Source organism: Fringilla coelebs (genome assembly GCF_963513975.1).
Source record: "Fringilla coelebs genome assembly, chromosome: 19".
NCBI classification, from domain to species: domain Eukaryota; kingdom Metazoa; phylum Chordata; class Aves; order Passeriformes; family Fringillidae; genus Fringilla; species Fringilla coelebs.
Genome location: NC_140045.1, coordinates 11,507,510 through 11,527,871, shown reverse-complemented (window position 1 = coordinate 11,527,871; position 20,362 = coordinate 11,507,510). Strand labels below are relative to the sequence as shown.

At 40.3% G+C, this 20,362-nt stretch overlaps 1 protein-coding gene across 1 annotated transcript in view; it reads right to left on the bottom strand.

The window, feature by feature from the left end:
• FOXK2 (forkhead box K2) overlaps positions 1-20,362 on the bottom strand; it is a 44,278-nt gene that overhangs the window by 9,348 nt on the left and 14,568 nt on the right. Inside the window, exons 2-4 of the mRNA XM_084218730.1 lie at positions 3,477-3,671; positions 774-921; positions 161-307 (exon numbers count right to left, since the gene is read on the bottom strand). Coding sequence (XP_084074856.1) covers positions 161-307; positions 774-921; positions 3,477-3,671 — 490 coding nt within the window. The remainder of the gene's footprint in view (positions 1-160; positions 308-773; positions 922-3,476; positions 3,672-20,362) is intronic.

Genomic DNA, 20,362 nt, shown 5'->3' with positions numbered 1-20,362 from the left:
GGAAATCTTACAATCAGAGGAAAGACAACACACTCATTTGACAAATTCTGTATCTGAAGGGTTATGAGGCTTACCAACTGCCTGCTCATGACCATTTACAGCTGCCAGTATTGCTCATATGTAAAAAAAAAATAAATGAAAATTCCAGAATCAGAATTACCTGCCAGCCCTTGTCTGCTGTCCTGTAGTAGGGATAATTTTTAGTTATGTGCGTATAAATTCCATTTAGTGTGAGCTGCTTATCCGGGGCCATTGTAATTGCTTGGACTATTAACTGTGCATAGGAGTAGGGTGGCTTAGAGTCATCCTGGACAAAAACAAGAAAAGTCTGCATCAACAGATTTTGAAGAGATACACACACCGCTCACTAGATCAAAAGTCATAAAACATCATTAACTTGAATCAGGGCACTTTTGGACAACGAAAATCTTGAGGCAGAAAAGAAATTAAGAAAGCTTTGTTCTTCTGATTAGCAATTTTAGGGTAACATAAATTTTGCAGGTATGTATAACAGCAAAGAATTTTCAATAGCTTCCAAACAGATCTGTAACTGAGACTGCAGACAGACCCTCCCCCAAAGGGCACAGGGGTTAATCAATCAATTAATCAATCAATCAGTCAGTCTCACATCTGATCACAAAACCCTACACATTGTTTTTAAAGCCTGGCATGTTAAATTACCACTCAGACCATCCACCTCAGCAAACAAAACCTCCCAAGCCTTCCATTCAGTTCAGGTGTAATTTCTGGGATTGGTTTCAAGCTGTGTTTACCTTTGGGCTGTCTCCCCCCGAAGCTTCCTTGTCGTTTTCTGACTGGGAATTGTCAGCCATCAAATGTAGGTCAGATGCTATTCCACGGCTCATTTTGTACCCTGAAGAGCCTGCGCCGCGGGGGCTCGATGGGCAGGAATTTGCAGCACTGTAGAGCATAAAAAGAAGATCCTACTATTTTGTTATACAGTATATCACCACATTATGTCTCATCAAAAAGCTCTTACTGCAGCAAAGCCACTATCAGAGCTGTGAGGCTGCAGCTAAAGGGTTTTCAGGGCTTCCATTCCAAACCACCTTCCATGCCTTGCTAAGCCAGCCATGGAATCAGAATCACTGCAGGAAGAAACCTCACTCAGGCTTTCCTCCTCAAGAATCAGCTGATTGATCAGGCTGTAATGTATTGGTGCAAGATTTGCCACCTTAAGTCCACTTTATCTGCATCAGCAAGCACAGATTTTCAGGCACTCACTGCAAACAAGACACACATCTTGCATGGAATTTCTGCCATATGCTTGTGTTCAGTCTGCCCCCAAAAAAATCATCTCTCCTGTGTAGTGTTTTTGCATATTTGAGAAAATAAAGCAAGCAGCGAGGTAAAAAAAGGTTTGAGTCTCAATTTAAATTGAAACCAGTATTATTTTAAGTGTTTACAGGTGTGTGCACACACATACACACAGGTATGTGTATAAAAACCATAGATTTATCTAGAAATGGGATGCATCAGCACTGACTCAGCTGATTTAATGCAGTATTGGGCCAACAGAGCAGATACACTGCTAGAAAGGAAGAGATGGTGCCAAACACTAAAGAGTATCTCCTAACACTTCACATTTTGCTATCCATCACTGAAAACCAGGTAAAACTGGATATAATTCCTTTCTACCAGTGCTCCCCTGCCCTGCAGAGTCCACAGGAACTGCAGCTGCACAATGCCAATTTTCTTCTATGATTTCCTTTTAGCCAAGAGGAAAGAGAGAGTCAGCAGGTGAGGTCCATCCCCTTCCCCAAAATAATTTTGGCAGCTCTTTTGCAAGGACACACTCTCTGCAATTCATACTGCAGCTGATTTCAAGGCAGCCCTCAGAAATTCCAAAAAACTAGAATCTCAATAGCTGCACCTGGCTGTGCCCCCAGAACCAGCCTTACCTCCAAATATAATCTTTAATCTTTGAATCTGTGGTTCAAAACATCAACAACAAATAAATCTAGACAATGTTATTTAGATCTACACACTAAAGCTTTACCAATTTTCATCTCTCAAGGTTTGTCTGTCTGGCCCCTCCAGTGTTTTGCTACCTCCTTTTTTCTGTACAGAAGGAGACAAGCACTGTAGATTGGGCAATATATACTTACACTGAAAGTATCAAAGCTTCACTTCCCAAGAAATCCACCCATGATTTGTTACTAGTGATATACTTACTATAGAGATGGCATTTTTTAAGTGTTGTGCAGAAGAATCCTTGGTTAGAGCCCAAATGTGTAGCTAATTTATTTTTTTAGATATAGGTCACTCCTGCTCTGTGTTTGCACGTATCAGCTGACAACATCCCTCTGCTCTGCTCACTTCAGCATATATTGACAAAGAGACACATATGGTATAATCAAAGCAAGTTTACAAGTCTTCTACAAAACAGGATGATTTGCAGAGAAACTGTCAGGCTTTGCTCTCAAAATAGATTCCAAACTGTCATCTTTTTTTTGTGTGTGTAATAAACTACTCAACAGGTGCATGAAAGCCCTGAAGAGAATTACAAAATTCATAGCAAGGCAAAGCCAGTGGTGATAGATGGGATATTATCTGAAATATTTGTGAGCTGCTCTGTCATTGGCAAGATGTGTTTTCCCTGAATTCTTTTAAGAAAGCAAACCTGTTACACAGACAAGCCTAGGAATCTTTTCTCTCTGCTTTCATCATTTCAGCAGGTGTCATTAAATACTCCCAGACAGAGACCAGGAGCTTGGCAAACATGCAAGAAGTCAATTATCCTTCCATTCAAATCTCATTAACAAGTTGTACCTTTTTAAAAGCAAGCATGGACACAGGAAGTGAGAGGGGATAAAAAAGCTTTCAAAAGCATGAACATGACTGAAACAACTTTCAGGGCCTTGACATGGAAGTTTTGCTCCTGATCTTTCCAAGATTTTGAATAATTCCATCTGAAGTAATTTGTGAGGATGGGCTGCTCGTGTTTAATTGAGTTTGGTCCCACATAACAGGTGGGACAAGGGCTGCAATTGCTAAAGAAGCAGCAGGGCAAGGAAAAACAAAACAAAATAAACTGCTCCCTTCCAACTAAACAAAACCAAATCTTCTGGAATGACAGATCAGTCCATTTTCCACACCAATAATAACCCAAACCATTTTTCTTGGTGATGAACTTCAGGACAGTGGCAAATCAGGACATTTAAAAATGATGTCATTTAAAATTGTTTCATTTGAAGCATTGCAATAAGCATGCAAGAGCAAAAAGCAATTTAAATTGTTGAAATGCAAGAAAAATGCCAGGTTCTTGAGCAGAATGTTACACATGAAACATGTTAATGTTCATGCAGCTATGTCAGCAGAAAGGGGCAGGTTTCTGGAGGCAGGTAAAGCTGAGCTTCAGCTGAATTTTGACCTCAAAAGCAAAATCCTGAATGAGAAAGTTGTGCTGAGGCTGACTGTACGTGGCCCTGATCCCACCTGCAGGGTTTAAATACCTGATGGTTCCCGTGGGAGAAGGGAGGGGGCTGATCAGGTGAGCCATGTTGTCTGGAATGTTTATTGTTAAGGGAGAGATCTGGGGTTGCACAGGCTTCACTGGGGACTCCGGGGCCTCCTGCTTTTCCCTCTTTTCATTGGACAGAGCTGTGAATGTTATCTTGATGTTTGTGCTGGGAAACCTGAAAGTACAGCTGAAAAAGAGAAATAAACAAACAAATATATGAGCCACTTGTTTACAGAATGCAAGACTTTCTGAATAACTTGCATGTTATCACCTAAGCTCATTAAGAATTTATAATTTATATATATAAATTTATAATTACCCACACCCATCTTCATTTTACAGGTCATACAGGGAGATCAACGTGCCCAGAAAAAGATCCCCAGGTAAGCAACTGACATTTGTTAAGGGACACAAGGAAATGCAATTCTTTCTAACAAGGGCAGTTTGCCTATTGTCTCTAAATTTCTTGAGGTTCATGCTGATCTTGCAGCAGCCCCAAAGCAGAGCTATTTTAAAAACAAAACCTCATTATTTTATGATGCCAAGGAATGGCTTCAGCAAATGAACAAGTTGGTCCATGATAGCAGAATTAATCAGAAGCATGAACGTTGGCCAGTTTGAGGTCAAACCAGTTTCATAGACTGGTCTAAGAGATTTGGGTTCTTTTCTCTTAAAATACCTATTAAATTAAACATGTACCACTTCCAATTCTGCTCATTTACAGAGTATCCTGCTGCTCTAGTGCTACATTCAAACACCTTTTTCCAGAGCTGAATTTTAAACCCCATTTCAGTAAACTACCTATTTTCATGTATTACCAAGGATTACATGCCTAAATTTAATGACAAACAATAAATTAACAATTTGCAACTGTTTACAAATTTGAAAAATAAAATACAATGAATGTACCTTAGGATAATCCCTTTTTTACATCCCTGTGCACAGCAGTTAGAAATGAACCCAATTAAACAGGACAGGCTTGTTTCTAACTTCTCAGCAAATAAATTTGCTTAATCTTGAGCAAATAAGAAACTTAATTTTGTCTCAACAAAAGCATCTATAAAAATACAGTTCAAATAACTTTACTACCTCCTCATGCTGAAGTTGTTAGACTACACTGAGCACTAAACCCACGATGACATTTACACACCTCCCACATGATGAAAAGGACTTTCCAACAAGACTATACCCAGAAACAAACCTCACAAAATGTTGGGTTTGGGTTTGTTTTGCTTTTAAATGCTTCTAGGCAGATCTTGGTTTATACAAAAAGGAAACAAGCACATGCTGGAACAAGGGCTAAGAAATGAGCTATGAATGCAAAATACAGACTGTAAATAAAAGTGATCATTTCTCTGGAAAAATATATGAAACATAAAAGTGATGTAAGAATTGGCAGGAACACTGAGCTGCAGAGTAGCCTTAGAAATGAACTCTCCTGTGTTTTGGCTTTCATATCTTAAAATGAATCGAAGGATGTTTATAGAACAAAGGCAGCATTTGATTTTCACTATGTCCCTTGCCACATGCACCACAGTGGTTCTTTTTCCCTACAATCCACATTCAAGGATCAGGAAAAAGAGAAAGAATTGACAGTGACCTTCCTTTTCTCTCTGTCTTACTTCTGAGTACGGACCGTGTCCGCATTTAACAGACGACCTATTTCTGAAACATGCTCGATGTACTAAATTAGGAACAGAATCTATGCCAAAAAACTGCACAAGCATTTCAGCAAGGAAGTTAAATGGACCAATTTCTGGGCTGGGTTTTTAAAATATATTCAGTAACAACTCATTTCTTTGCTTTTTTCCAGTAGAAAGCATTTTGTGCTTGTATCGTTTTAGTGACAGTGGAAAAGGGGTCTCGGTTGTTTTGGTAATAAAAATATTTACCAAGCATTTCTTTTAAGCAGCAATAAAAACAACACTCAAGTGTATGCAAAGACAGCCAAAGATTAAGAAAAAATCCCTGTGAGAAAGTGAACAACAACATCTGCTTGACACAGACACAGATTTAGTCACCTTCCATATGTATTTCATGAGGCTACTCCCTACCTGCAAATTTACCTTAAATGCTTTGAAGACCAAATTTATTTCAAGCCAAGAGAAGAATTTGACATGGTTTTAGGTGCTAATTCTCTGGTTAGAGTCCTTATTGCCTGGTCAGAAACCACCCCAGTGCACAGCACTGAGGAACTGGAGTCCTCCTGTGCCACACCAGGTGAGGATGGGGAAGAGGTGGATCTCCACAGCTTCAGGAACATGGAAAGGCAGAAAAGGAACACTCAGCAGCTCCTCTGATATTCCATGGAGGCACACACATATTAAAAGATCTCCTTTTACCCTACTGCAGCCCTGAAGGCATCATCTCCCTGTGAGCAGCTCTGGCAAACAAGGCAACAGCACAGACAGGGGGCTCTCAAATGTTCATCAAGGTTGGGAAAAACACCCACAAAACCATCCCCAAACACAGGAGCTTTGACCAACCAGGAACTCCAGAGGTTCCACACATGCCAGACAAACTGGGAACTGACAGACATGAAAACCCTGAGGCACCCCCAGTGCAGTTTACATTTCCCATGCCTGAAAAGCCAGTGTAAGTAAGGAAGTGCAATGTACTTAGAAATCCCTGTCTGGTTAGAGCAATAAGCACCTGAATATTATCAAAAGACCACATCTGTCAATTGATTCATATTTGCAAACAGTTTTTTTAATGGAAGGATATTTTTATAGCTGGAATTCAGCCAAAAAGCAGAATAAAGAGTGTATACTAAGCAACAGAATTCCTGAATTAATTGCAGTTATGCAAATGTATTATATTTACATCCAAAATCAAAGTACAGAACATGTTCTAATTTGATCAGAATCAAGTTGGTTTTGGCATATTCTTTAGTTATACAATGAACTAAACAAAAACCACAGAAACACCCACAAGGAGAGACCTCATCAAACATTTAGTCCTCAACAAGCTGAACAGGGTTTTACTCACTGTTCAAAAGCTTACAATGGTTTCACAATACACTACCACAGCATGGCTTGCTGCAGGAGAAACTCATCTAGACAACCCACTTAGAAAAAAATCCCAAAGAAACAAAGCTGTTTTGTATATTTATTGATGACAAGTCCAGGTGAGCATCACAGCAGAGCCACTGCATGACCCAGGGAACCACAGAGGAGGTGTCACAGCTAAAATGTAACTCATTACCTCGATTATTCTTCTTTAAATTAAAAAAAAAAAAGCTCATTGTGGGTTGACTACTGGAAAACAGACACCAAGCATCACAGCATTTCAAACTATTCCATAGATAATTCATCTACATCTGCAGTTCCCAGGCAAACACAGTGATGTTGATCCAGGCAGGACCTCTACAGAGTTTAGGAACTTTGCAGGGTGCCAGAGAAGTGTCTCAGGGTAAAAATGTTCAAAGTCTGGTTTTGTCACATCTGTATTTCCAATATTATCTCACTTCCCCCTCAGCAGTTCTGTCCATACTGCAGGGACAGGCTGATGATACACTTGTAGTTCTGCCTGTGTGAAAATACCATCTGACTGGGAAGGAGGAATTTCATCCTGTCTTTATCTAGGAAACCAAAACACAGCAGAAGAATTCAATTTTTCCCTGTACATAAACCCTGCTGTGACACCAAGTGCTTCAGCATCCTTTGAATTATTCCAGTTTAATTGCCTTCTAAGAACCAGGACCAAAATCAGACAGAAGCTGCCATGCCACTTTGATCAGCAGGTTCTTTCATCAGCACCTCCAGATTTTACATTCAAATAGATGATAAGGGTAGAGCAGTGATAACCCCTGAAGTCAGGGTAGTTACAAGTGCACAGCTCAATTCCTTCACACTGACTGTGATACTGAACCCCTGTTAACTTAAAGATCCCCTGAGATTTAAACAGATCTGAAAGAATAACAAGATGCCTGGTTTTGAACTCTTGTTGGTTTACTGAGAGCCAAGGACAGCTTCAACTTTTCACATTAAAAAGCCAAGACTCAAAAAAGAACTCAGTCAGCATCTGGGAGATTGCTCGTGTCGATTTTTGACTTCAAATACTTTCAAGGTGAACACAGGCAGTGTTAACTCCCCACAAAGGGAAGCAGAGGTCATTATCAACATCTGCACCACCAAACACAGCTTTTCCAGTTTTCTCTGACAGTACAGCAGCCTGAAATACTATTTCTACTTCCTCCTGCTATTTTGATCACTGAACTAACAAAAAACCATGGAAATTACCATACTTCTAGCTATGGTCTCCTTTCCATGGAAGGGAGATTTGAAACTAATCCATTTTCTAATTCCTCTGACCTACCTATTTGTGATCTACTTCCAAGCTTTCCCCTTATTCCAGTAAAAATGACTCTCACAGCCAATTCATTTATTTATACTTCTGGCAGAAGATGTGCACACTGACACTTAATCACCTACAGTGCACACTCTCAGGACCACTTTTGAAATAATTATTTTTCAAAAGTCAAGAAAAAATTGAATTTTTACATCTTTTAGACACAACTAGAGAGAAACTGAGTTTGGAAGGGACCTCAGAAAGTGTCCAGCCCGATCTCCAGCTCAAAGCAGGGTAACTTCCAAGCTAGACCAGCTTGCTCAGAGCCTTGTCTCTCCAAATTTTGAAGCCTTCCAAACATAGAGTTGGGCAACTCATTTCCTCTAATTACACCCTCAAGCAGTGAATGGTTTCTCATTTGTACAGATCCAAATTCTTCACTGCAACTTCTCCAGCTGCTTGTGCCCAGAGTGTGAGCCTCTGGCACAGCCTGGCCCCAGGCTTTCTACAACCACTCCTTAGGCAGGGGAAGGCTGTACTAACCCACCCTTGGGCTTCTCTAGGAAAAAAAAAATTAAATTAAATCAAATCGAGGTCCTTTAGCCTCTCTCTCTGCCCTGAGCATTCCAGCACAAGTTCATTCAAGTGTCCACTGGAACGTGGTGCTTGGAAATTACAATTTGATTGACTTCCTGCTAATGGGGAAATTTCTATTTGAAAGCACAAGGACCCCAATTTCATCTTTTCTCCATTTGCTGCTTCATTTATTATTGATTTTATCACAATGGATTAATAGGATATTAATTATAGATTAAACAATATGTGGCTGTGGTTTTTAACCAGTTTTTAAATAAACAAGACTTAAAAGATGAGTCTTAACAAGTCCAACTAGAAATATCATGGAAGTGAAAAAAGCTCAACAAGTTGAAGTATGATTACATATTTCAGCGTCTGAATTTTCTACCAAAAGGTTTCTGACTGCTCAACACCAAGAGCAGGCATACTGAATTATTCACGTCCAGAATTTATTTTTAAGACTCTGGGCTGTGTTTAATTGAACTGGAAGTCAATACCACACTCCATTTCTGGAATAGAGTCATCACCTTTAGAGCTAAAAGAATCAACAAACCCAAAACTTATTAAGAAGATAAATTGAACTGAATTGCTGTTTTTATTTCAAGATAATCGAAAAGTACTCAACAGTTTAAAGTCTGGGCTTCCAAGCTAACAACAAAGGTGATAAATAAATCCATCCAAATAGTCATATACTGAGTAGCCACCTGAAAACTCCCAGCACTAAATGATTACTAATAAAGCACAGGTTATTAAGAAAATACCACACAATTTTTTACAGTAGGCATTGTCTTGACTCTTTAAACAAAAATAACTGTTCAGATATCTGTTTTACAAAGTCTTTTCTAGAATTACATTTAAAGAGTGTTGTAACACTTTGCCATCACTAGGAGTATAGGAAAAATTATTACAGATACACTGAAAATGAGTGCTTCAGTATAAAAATAGATTATCATTATTTTCTTATAATTCTAAACAGGAATAACTTTCTCAATGGGTAAATTGTTCATGTAGGTGCTTGTTCACCCTACATGAGGGGCCACCTTGTGCTTCTGTCAGAGACTTTAGCTTTAAGGTGGCATTTGTAAACCTTTCTCCATTGTTGGCAATGGGAGTATCTGGTTTTCTCTACTGATGGGGGAGCGGTGATGAAAAAAAATCATTTCTATTAATGGAACACAAAGCCCAGCTCCTCCAGCAGATTTTTAGAAAGGACATTTTTGATGCCCACCTGCCTGCAGCTGGCCACAACCTATGAGAAACCACCCCAGCCAGAACATGGCATCACTTCCCTCAGGGCAGTGTCCACATCCATTGGGGTGGGATGGGTTCCTCCTCCTCCTCCTCCTCCTCCCTGCTTTGAAACCAAGTCCTGATGTGGCTAATTTACCATAAATTTACATTCAATTATGCTTGGCCATTACAAGTCAGGACACTTCTAGAGGTTACAATTGCCCTTCCAAGAGTGGCAGTTTTTCCTCTGAGGACTGAATCCTGAGCTCACACGTGTTCCCCTTAATTCCCTGGATCCTTTGCAATTGATTCTGTGGCCCAGAGATCAATCTCTGCACAGCACATCCTCCACACACAGACTGGGAGGGCTCGAGGCACGCTCGACCTCTAATGCCAAAAGGAACAAAACTCAGGCAGATTTTTAAACCAGCAATTAGAATTTTTATTCTGAGCACTGGGCATCCTCTTCACAAGGATTTGGGTATTTTTTCAGGTGTCCCATTGCTGTCTACACATGGCCACCTAACAGGATGGAAAACACCCTAAAGAATAAGATCATTGATCCATCTATCTCTATTTTCTGATCTCTTAAGATTCAAAAGCAAAGATCTATGCAGCATCAGAAGTGATGAAATATTGCTGTAGCCTCATGTTAATTCAAGTTGGCCAATAAAACACTTGTAGCAAATTGTAAGCAAAGGCTGGAAATACAATCTAGCTATAAATTACTGGCTCCCCCTTGGGAAACCTCGGTTACAGACTTCCCTGCTCATGTTTTAGCAAGTGCTTAAGAAGTATGTAAAGCTGTTGGTTGATATTCCTCACAGGAACAGTGCTGACCTGCCTTAGAAAGGTCTGGAACAAACCTGCCTGCATCAAAAAATGATCCTATGACGGCAGAATATTGATGACGACAAGAGGAACATTCCTGAAGCACCAGCAGCAAACACAAATGGAGTAATAAACACATGACACCATCTGAAATGGTGTTCAGCTCGTTCCCACTCCCAGAGCTGACATCATGAGAAACTGGGATTTTTAACCCTCTATTCACAGCAGTTTCTCTAAGGCTGTTTGAGAGTTTAGACTGAAAAGAGTGTGCTGAAGTTGTTCCACTACAGCAAATTTTGCTGCAAACGTAAAGGATTCTATTAACAACTTGGAGCTGATCTCACTCCTCCCCTGCGTTATTACGCTACAGAAAAGGGTGTTCACAGTATATCACAGATTTTCAAAGGTTCTTCTTTCAGCAGCCAGGATCTCTTTTCTTTCCATACCAACCACAAAACACCGGTACCGATCAGCAGCAAAAATATTTAGGTTATCTTACAATCATAGCAACGTGCTGTGGTTAATTAAAACTACCTATCTCAAAATCGCAAATTTCCACTGCGTTCTCTTTTCTTTAAGGGCAAAATATTGAAACCAGCAAAAAGAAAAAAAAACCAAACCAGAAACCCAAACAAAACCTACAGAATTTCAATGCAGTAGCCCTGCACAGGCTGCAGGACTGAGAAAGCACTTGGCCTGCAGGCAGGAGTGTAGGCAGCAGTTACTGTAGAAACCGAGCTCTTCCCTGCTTTTCTCTGAGCAAAAGAAAGACACAAAAGAGCTGGAAAACAGCGATCGATGGGAAGCAGCTTATAAAGCTGCTTGTCACATCTGCTGCAGGAAAACCAGACACTAATTCATTAAAACTGCTCATGTAATGCCTCTGGAATTTGAGGCTCCCCAGCCTGTGAATACAAAAGAAACTCCGCCTATGGAAACACTGCATTTTCGGGTGTTTAGCATCTCTGTACACAAAAGCCTTATGCAGAGCCAGGTTGTGTGGTCTCAATCTCTACATTTCCTACTAAACTATAAAAACAATTTAAAATTTGTCCAAAAGCTGGAGTGCCTCTACCTTTGCCAAATTGCAAACAGTCCCAACAAAGCCTACATACATCACTCTATAACACAACAGCTTCCTGCTTCAAAAACACAAACAAAACACTTGCAATAGGAAAACAGAAACCAATTATCATTTTTTCTTCCTTCCAGATAACTGCATTTAACCATAAATATGCAGGCTCCAACTTTCTCTGTTGCAGCAAATGCCATTCCAAAACTTCTCACAAAGCACAGGATTTACAACCACAGCTGAACCAAAGCTGACAAACCAAACCCACCCCATCCTTTACCAAGTTGGCAGCTTAGATGTGCCTGGCACCTCAGTCTCAGTCACAGGGTACTCGTGGGGGTGCAAAAGTTCATATGGAAACACTGAGCTTCTAATAATATCAATCAGTGTTAAATAAAAGCTATCAGCAAAGCAAAGCAAACTGCTGAGAGCCAAACAGACAGTTCCTGGCATCTCACATTCCTTACAATTAAAGCAGTAGGAGGAGTACAGTGAACAAGTGCTGTCATGATGTGTTTTGACGCAAGCATAATCATAAAAAAAGCACTTGTGACTCATGTGTTACTTTAGTAACAAAAGCCTTCATTTATTACCTCATCAGAGACCTGCATTCCATTGCAAAATTATGCCCAAACTTCCTTACCAAGAGAGCAGCTACCCACTGAAGCTGGGCTGCACAGTGATTATTCCCCATTCAAGGGAGCAAAGTTTATTTTAGATGGGCTCTTCGAGGCAGAACTCTGCTTCCAAGAGCAGCACAACCCTTTATTTGACACAGAAATCCATGACTAACTCAGGCCATTGAAGAATGACAAAAACTGCTTCCTACCAACTCGAACTTTGAGTAGACAGCAGTGTTTCATTTCCCCCCTAAATCTGCCTGTCTGGTCAAAGAACAGGCTTTTTTCAGCCTCCTCTCACACAGCTATGGGCATGAATGAAATTTCACAGTTGCTTACCTAAAGATGTCTGATGGTCAAGAGCCATTCCATATTTGCTTCACTGTGGTGATACTGCTGGGCTGGGAATCTTAACAGAAATCAAGATTTTTGTATTATATTCTGAGACTTTTTTTATAAACCAAGCATGTTCTCCAGAATGTTTGTTCTAACAACTTTGCAATTTTCCTTCTATTTGCAAATTCCTAAAACTTTTCTCCTGAAGGTGCAGACCCTCTAGAAATGTTCTATGCATTGACTGCTCCACAGTGTGACATAAATTTAGTTCCTTTGTCACTTGTGTGGACACTCGAGAACCAATCAAGATGCCAAAAAGTCTGAAAAGCCACAAAGTAAAGAAACTAATCTACAACAAGCACGTAGTTATTGGAAAATATCCTTCAAGAAGCACTCCTCCTCCTCCTGAGCTGTTCTGAGACCATGCCAAGTTCTCAAATTGTGGTCTGTGTAAGGGGCAGCAGGAAAAGCACAGAAGGATAAAAGCAAATAAAAACAACAGACACGATTTAACCAGTCAGAGAGTCACGCAAGAAGAAATCTGTCCAGGAATAAAAAAAAAAAATAGACTCAATAAAAGTTTTCATGAGAACACAGGCCAATTATTGTCATGTACTGAAGGAGCAGCAGCAGAGAGGAGAGGGTACAGCATGGCCACATGAGCTGAACTTGGGCCCATGTTTGTCATCTGTCTCTAGAGTGAGTGAAAATGGGCAGACACTTCAGGATGCCTTAGACACAGCAAGGAAAAGCCTGGAGTGGTTTGAGTCAGGGCTAGGGATGCACTGGTTTAAAGGAAGTTTAGGTGCACACACACACACACTCCTACTCACACCTCTTCAGCATTAAGCAAAATGAAACCCACTCCAAACAACATCTACTGAAGTAATAAACAACACAAACCAAGATTCCTGCAGCCCAGGTCCCCAGCAGGCTCTCTGCAATAAGAGCCTGGCCTGGGGATGCTTCATGGGATACAGGGATGTGACAGCTCTGTGCTCCAAACAGGGCAGGCTCTCCCTGGCCTCCTGCACCAGCTCTGGTCCCCACCACCACAATTCCAGTTCCACCACAATTCCAGTTCCCTGCTTCCAGGAGCCACTGGTACCTGCAGTGACATACACTGATTCAGCAGAAAACTACTCCAGTTGAAATGCAGAAGTCTGCTGATGCTTCAGTAAGTTTAAGCCATCTCATAGTCTAATCTTGACTCAAAAAGACACCATGAGCCCAAATTTAAAAGCTGTTCTGTATTATACTACACAAGACAACACTCCCAACATGCAACTGTTCTAACCCTTCTCTTTGAAAGCTTGAGATTTGAACTAATGTAGAAAGATAAGCATCCAAAACTAATTTCTGTGCTGCTTTCAAGGTCTTAACTATAATTGAGCCACTGCTGTCCCTTTTAATAAGGAAACACTGACATGCTGCACACAGGTCAGCTCAGTGGGTTTTGAACTCTGAGGCACACCAAAGTTTAGGGACAGCAGCATTCACATGAGAACAGTGTATGTAAGAAAGTCTGAAGGACAAGGAAAAACAGCACTAACAGTCCTCAAAAACAGGGAGCAGGGAGGGAGTTAGAAGGTTCACCCTGCACACCAAGTAATCCCCTTCAAACCCAAGGGATTGGTTTTAAAAGACAAGGCAAAGCTCTTCCCTGATAAAAACTGCTGGAAAAGAGCACTGAAATTTCATCATCTGCCTGCCCATGAAGCATTATTCCTATTTCCAAAAACAGATTAAATGGATTTGTGACTTGGCCAAGCTGTTTTGGCAAGTGTGCAAGAGAGTTGGGAACAGAACATATTTTTCCCAACACCCAATCTTTGTTTAAACCATTGGATCATCCCCCAATTCTTCCTTTTTCTACAACCACTTTAAGAGGCAAACATCAGGTGAGAGACATGTCTTCAGGAGCAGGGAGGTAAGTTCATTAAATTAGACTGAAGAGCCTCAATCAGAGTTTGTTGCACAAGAGGAGCTGTTTAAGGAGCACAGAAGCTGTGAAGCCTGCATGGCAAAAAGTACCACACACAAATATCTTAAGCCATATATCACATTCTCCCAAAGAGAGCTAAAGGAACTTTCATTTCATCAGTACTTTACTATTACACCATGAAAACTGCTTATTAAATGCATACATTCTAATTAAAATCTATACAGTTAAACACTGAAGGGTTTGAGGATGCTGAACAACAGAAACCTCATTTTCTAAGTGTCTGTGAGAAGCAAGATTTTTTCCCCTTTACTGAACAGAAGAAAATTAAAGCAGTATTTCAACTAATTAAAAAAATAAAGAAGAAAAAGCTAAAATTTCTATCTCAATACTGAAAATTATGTGGAGGGAAAGGATTCTTCATTTGTTTTCCTTTAGTACCAAGGAATTCCTCATTCCAGGTGACAAACAGCTGCCAGGTTACTACAAGTGTTCCTCACTGCTGTACCTTGTCCTGTGCAGAAGCACCCAAAAACATCCCCACGATGCACACCTGGAGGTGTTCAACAGCAAGGACACATCATCCTACCTCTCCTGACACTGAAGGACACACTTTCATTTTGTTTGTGTTTTATCTACTGTTTTTAATTAACCACAGTCCTACCCAGCCTTTTACCAACAGAATAAAGTTGAAAAATCTTTCCCTGTCCAGAAACAGACACTTTTTTTCCTTTTTTTTTTTGTTTTTTTAGTGATAAAAGCACTATTTTCATTTTTTATTTCTTGTCCTGTGTAAATCAAGGACACTGCTGTACACTCTTCAGCCTGGGTTGCATTCCTGCAGCCAGGGTGGGAATCCACAGTGACCAGATCAATCCCACAAAGAAAGAATGTGGATGGAAGGTGATGACAAAAGCATCTCCTTAGGTTGTGTGAACCAAAGCCAGTCTGACTTTTCTGACAATAAACCAACCATTCTTGAGAGCAGCTTCTTTGGGTTTAGCTTCAAATTCCAACCTTTTTTTATTGTTATTTTTTTGTGATTGAGCTCTTCCTGACCTTTGAATTTTCTAAAAACAGAATATCTAAAAGAAAAAAAAAGGTCCTGGTACATAATACATTGTTTCACTGTGCTTTAAGCTCTGGTCATTCTGCCAGAGCCAAAGCAACTTTGTAGGCAGTAATTGACACAGTATCACTTAAAGACTTCCAGAATAGAAATTAATATTGAGCTGACTCTTCCTTGCAGCACACAAATTGATGTAGTTAAGTTTATAAAATGATTGAAATGCTGAAAAAATTGAGCTGCAATCAGCTCCAGGAAGGTACTTGGGCAGAGGAAGATCCTGCCAAACTGCTCAAACAATTCAGCTTTGCTGGATGAGCAGAGATAGATATAAAGCAAGGGGTCTCACTTTCACCCTCCCTGGAAAATCAAGTGACATTTGTCCAAGTCAGACTTCCCCAGTTTATCAGCTGAGCATCTTCCCTCAATGGAACTGTCAAAACAGCCACATAACAAAAAATCCTCCAAATTATCAATTTTCAACTCCCCACACACCTGTAAGCTGAATCTTCCCTCTAGCAGAATACCACTGGCTGTTAAAATCACATTTTTGTCATGCACAAATATTGATTGCTACAAATTCATAATTTTTTGTAGTGAAATCCCAACCCAGGATTGCACATTTAACAATTTCAGCAGTCATAGGATTACTCCAAAATTCCCCTGCACAATCTCCTTGTCTGGCAAAGCTGAAGAGATGCAAATGAGTTCAATGCATATGTTGCTGCACAAAGAGAACTGCAAACACCAATTTTCACAGCACTTAAATTAACATGTTTCCATTTACACTTAAGGACCAACTGATATTTGAAAGATTTTGATTTTCAGAAAGATGTGCTGTGGTGAAATGAAATGCTAATCCCTAGTTAGAGAAAGTGTTTCCTATTTTTCTATATGTGTACAGCATTATATTACAGTTCTGTCAATAATAACAAAAAACTTTTATCCTGAGAATACATCATTTTTTAATCCCTGTGTCAGTATAGGAAGCACCTCAAAAAAAGTGTCATTTCCCATAATAACCAAGGTGACCCCAAAATTAAACTTACCTTAGTAAATAGCAACAAACAGTCCCACAGATGTGGAGTAAATTTCCCTTGTTCTTAACTCATACAGCTAATTATTTTATAATCTTAGTGTCTTAGGGTGACCAAGACACTTAGAAATATCCATCTGGAAATGCAAAAGACTAATATTCCAAATCCTGCTAGGGAAAAGCAAAGCAAAAATGGAGATGATAATTAAAATATGAATCCAAAGGACATCTTAACAAATCTGGAGGGCATGACCATGGCCTTACCCAGCATTTTAATAATATGCACACCTTCCCAGTGTACAACAACAGGCAGGCTTCAAGTCAGAAAAGCTAAAATCTAAGATAACAGACAACTTACATGATTAAAACCAGTCTGTACAAATCTGCAATTTTTCAACATCTTTTCTCAAAATAAGAAATCATCAGGATTTTTTTACAAGTTGCTCATTAAATGTTAACTTTAATGCACAAGTATGTTTGTTATTTTTTTTTTTTAGAGAGTCAAAAAGATGCATTAGTTATTTTTAAACTACTACTCCTGTAATCATCACCAGGAATCACATCAGGAAGACCTTATGAGCACTAATTAGTTCATTTATAAATTATATCTTTCACTCAGTTTTGCTCACTCTCCTGAGAAAACAGCAGTCAGTTTATATGGAAGTGCCAGGAGAATTAGTGGCTTTCCCCCAAGAACTGCAAAGGTGACAAGACTTGACACCTTCACCTCATACAGAGAGCTTGAAAGACAACAAGAAACCTTGAATTCTTCATCAGCCTTAGAAAACAAAACACAAAGTTGAACAGAAACTGCTTATCAAATATCTGTGTTTGAAGATACATCTGTGGTGAAGAGCAAAATGAGAACCATCAACCACACAAATAGTTTGGACCTACTAAAAATAGCACCAGCAGAGCTTTGTTGTTTTTCCAGTCCAACTTCACTGTCCACAGTGGTCTCCTTGGTTTTTCCTCCTCCAGGATTAGTGGCTCACATCTGTGACTGTGAGCCCAGGAGCAGAAGCACTAAGGATACCAACCAAAGCAGCACCAAGTGACCCAGCACAAAAAGGTTTTATAGGAAAATATCCCTTGGGTTAGCATGACAACCTGTCCACAAGGGATGCCAGACACACATGAAGAGTGCTCCAGGCTCACCTGGAGAAAAGGAGGCTCAGGGGGGACCTGCAGCCAGGTGGGTCAGGCTCTATTCCCAGGGAATGAGGGACAGGACGAGAGGAAATGACCTCAAATTGTGTCAGGGAGGTTTAGGTTGGATAGGAGGAAAAACATCTTCACAGGAAGGGTGGTCAGTGCCTGGCACAGGCTGCCCAGGGCACTGGTGGAGTCACATCCCTGGAGGGATTTAAATGACATGTGGTTGTGGCACTTGGGGACACGGGTTAGTGGTGACCTTGGCAGTGCTGAGTCAATGGTTGGACTCAATGACCTTGAAGATCATTTCCAACTAAAAAATTCTATGATTCTATGAAATGCTATTAAAACCACGTTATCAACTTTATATTAGTATCTTCCCATCTGGTAATGGAAAAAGTTGCACTCCTGACTTGACAGAAAACTAATCCCAAGCCTCTCCCCTTGCCTTCCCAGGGATTGTTTTTCAGGCCCACCAGTAAACTAATCTGGCTTGAGCACAGCATGAACACCAGAGCTCTCACACAGGAGAGGACAGGGCAGGACAGGATGGTTCTCTCAGCTCTAACTCCCAAGGAGTTTGTCTTAACTAACCTAGAAACCCAAGGGTTAGTTACAGTCTATCTGCAGGGCCTGAATTTTATTGAAAATTATGGTTAAAACAAGGAGAAAGTGCAGTTTTAATGAACCTGTGCTACTGCAGAGATCTAATGTGAATATTTAAAAAAAAGGCTTCTAAAAACAGGAACCATGAAAAGAATACTTTTAATTACTGCAAATGCTTGAAAAATCAAGTTTACCAGCATATTAAAATGAGAAGCAAAGTCTTGTGTAACAGTGTATCCTTTAACTCAATGCACTTCCAGGAGAAAACTGAATTTAAAAGAATAATCTATATAAAGAAGTATGCAATGCTAAGCCTGTTACCTACAGTGCACACAAATAACTACGAGATGATTCATTCTGAAAAGCTCACCAAGTCCAATTAATTTTGTGTCAAGCCTGATCCCATCCAAGAGGTAACACTCCCTAAAACGTTATGAAACACACAGCAAAGATGCAGTATATTTGTATGTACATTAAAGTTTTATCTACTGTTGCTCTCCAGAGCTCCCAGCCCATCAGGCTGGGTTGGTGCTCACTCATTTTGTACCAGAATCCACAGCACAGAGCTGCTACAAAAGAAGAGTCACAAGCAGTCTGGGAACTTGAGCTGTCATCAAAAATCAGTTTAAAATCAGAAAAGGCCTATGGAGTGTCTGCTTCACATCATTTATCTAACCAAAGATGACAAGGGATGAGGGAAAAACCCTGCCATTTCACAGATGTGAAACATAACAGTGAAAAATTGACACAGAGAAGAGGTATCACAGCTAACTAATGAATATAGACCAAGTCCCAAAAGATTGAGTGTAAGGTCATTTTAACTCTCAATTACAAGTTGAAAATAATCAGACTGGCCTCCACAGTTTCAATGGCCTTATCACAGGAGTTACCTGGGATGGCATGCTAAGAGAATGAGCACAACCAAAATAGGGGTGGGGGTGGTGGAGAGAATTTTAGAAATACAGAATCAACATCAAGAGTAGAAAAGAAGATTTAAAAAAAAAACAAATAACAAACTAAAAAGGAAACAAAAGGCTCAGCGCTTGATACCGACAGAGGGGAGAGAACCTCTCAAAAATAAACAGCTTGTAACAAAAAGTAAATAATTCATGGCCCAGGCTGGAGCAGGGCATGTGCTGGTCATATGTTGAGCGTATGTTACTGGCACCACTCCCCAGCATGTTCCATGTTGTAATGGCTGAAACATTCCCAGCTGAAATGTGCTGCCTTCAGGGACGACATGATCTGGGCAGCCCTGACGAAATACACACCACTCCACACGAACACAGGCTAATTTTGGCTCCCAGGTTATTTCTCCATGCTCCAAACAATGCTTTGCTTGGCACTAACTCACTTCAAGGCTTATATTAAATATAACCAGTGGTAGTGTGAAGCAACCTTTAGAAGCAGCAGGCTCAGTTTATCTAAGATTACATAAAATGACTTCTGGAGTGTCTGTGGCTCCTGGAGGACACTCTGTGCTGGATGCAGGCACACATTCAAACTGCTCAGCACCTCTGAAGCTGTGCACAGCTCCTCTGTGCACTCAGCACCTCAAACACAGCAATACACCATGGCCCAGGTGACAGTGAAATGCAGTGGTGATGTTTTAAGACTCCAAAACCTGATTCAGATGGAGTTCAAATATGTGACTTCAAACACCTGCTGGCTGCAGCAGCCAGCTCTGCCTCCCCACTCTAGTCAGAGCCACACAAGAATGCTGCTTCTGCTGCTGCCACAGGGATCTTTAGGGGAAGGATCACCCCCTCTGCTGCCCAAATCAGCTCCTTCTGCACCCAATATTAGAGCCACTCACTTCCTCTTTAATACCTATCATGTAGTATTTTCCTTTTAAATACCCCAGAGTGATTGCTCTTTCCTTTGTATTTTTGTATTAAATCATTACCTGCACAAGTCAAATCCTGTCTCCTTTTAGAACATCTTTAAGAGGGTTATTCTAATGACTTAAAGATGGTGTGAACCATCACAAGTATCTAAGGACCTTTTGGATTTAAAAATAAAAGTCTCCCTCATTCAGTGAAGAACTTGCTAAGTCCAGCTCATTGCTCTGTGTCAGACACTGTCAGGATGTTCTCAGTCAGCAATTTATTTGCCACA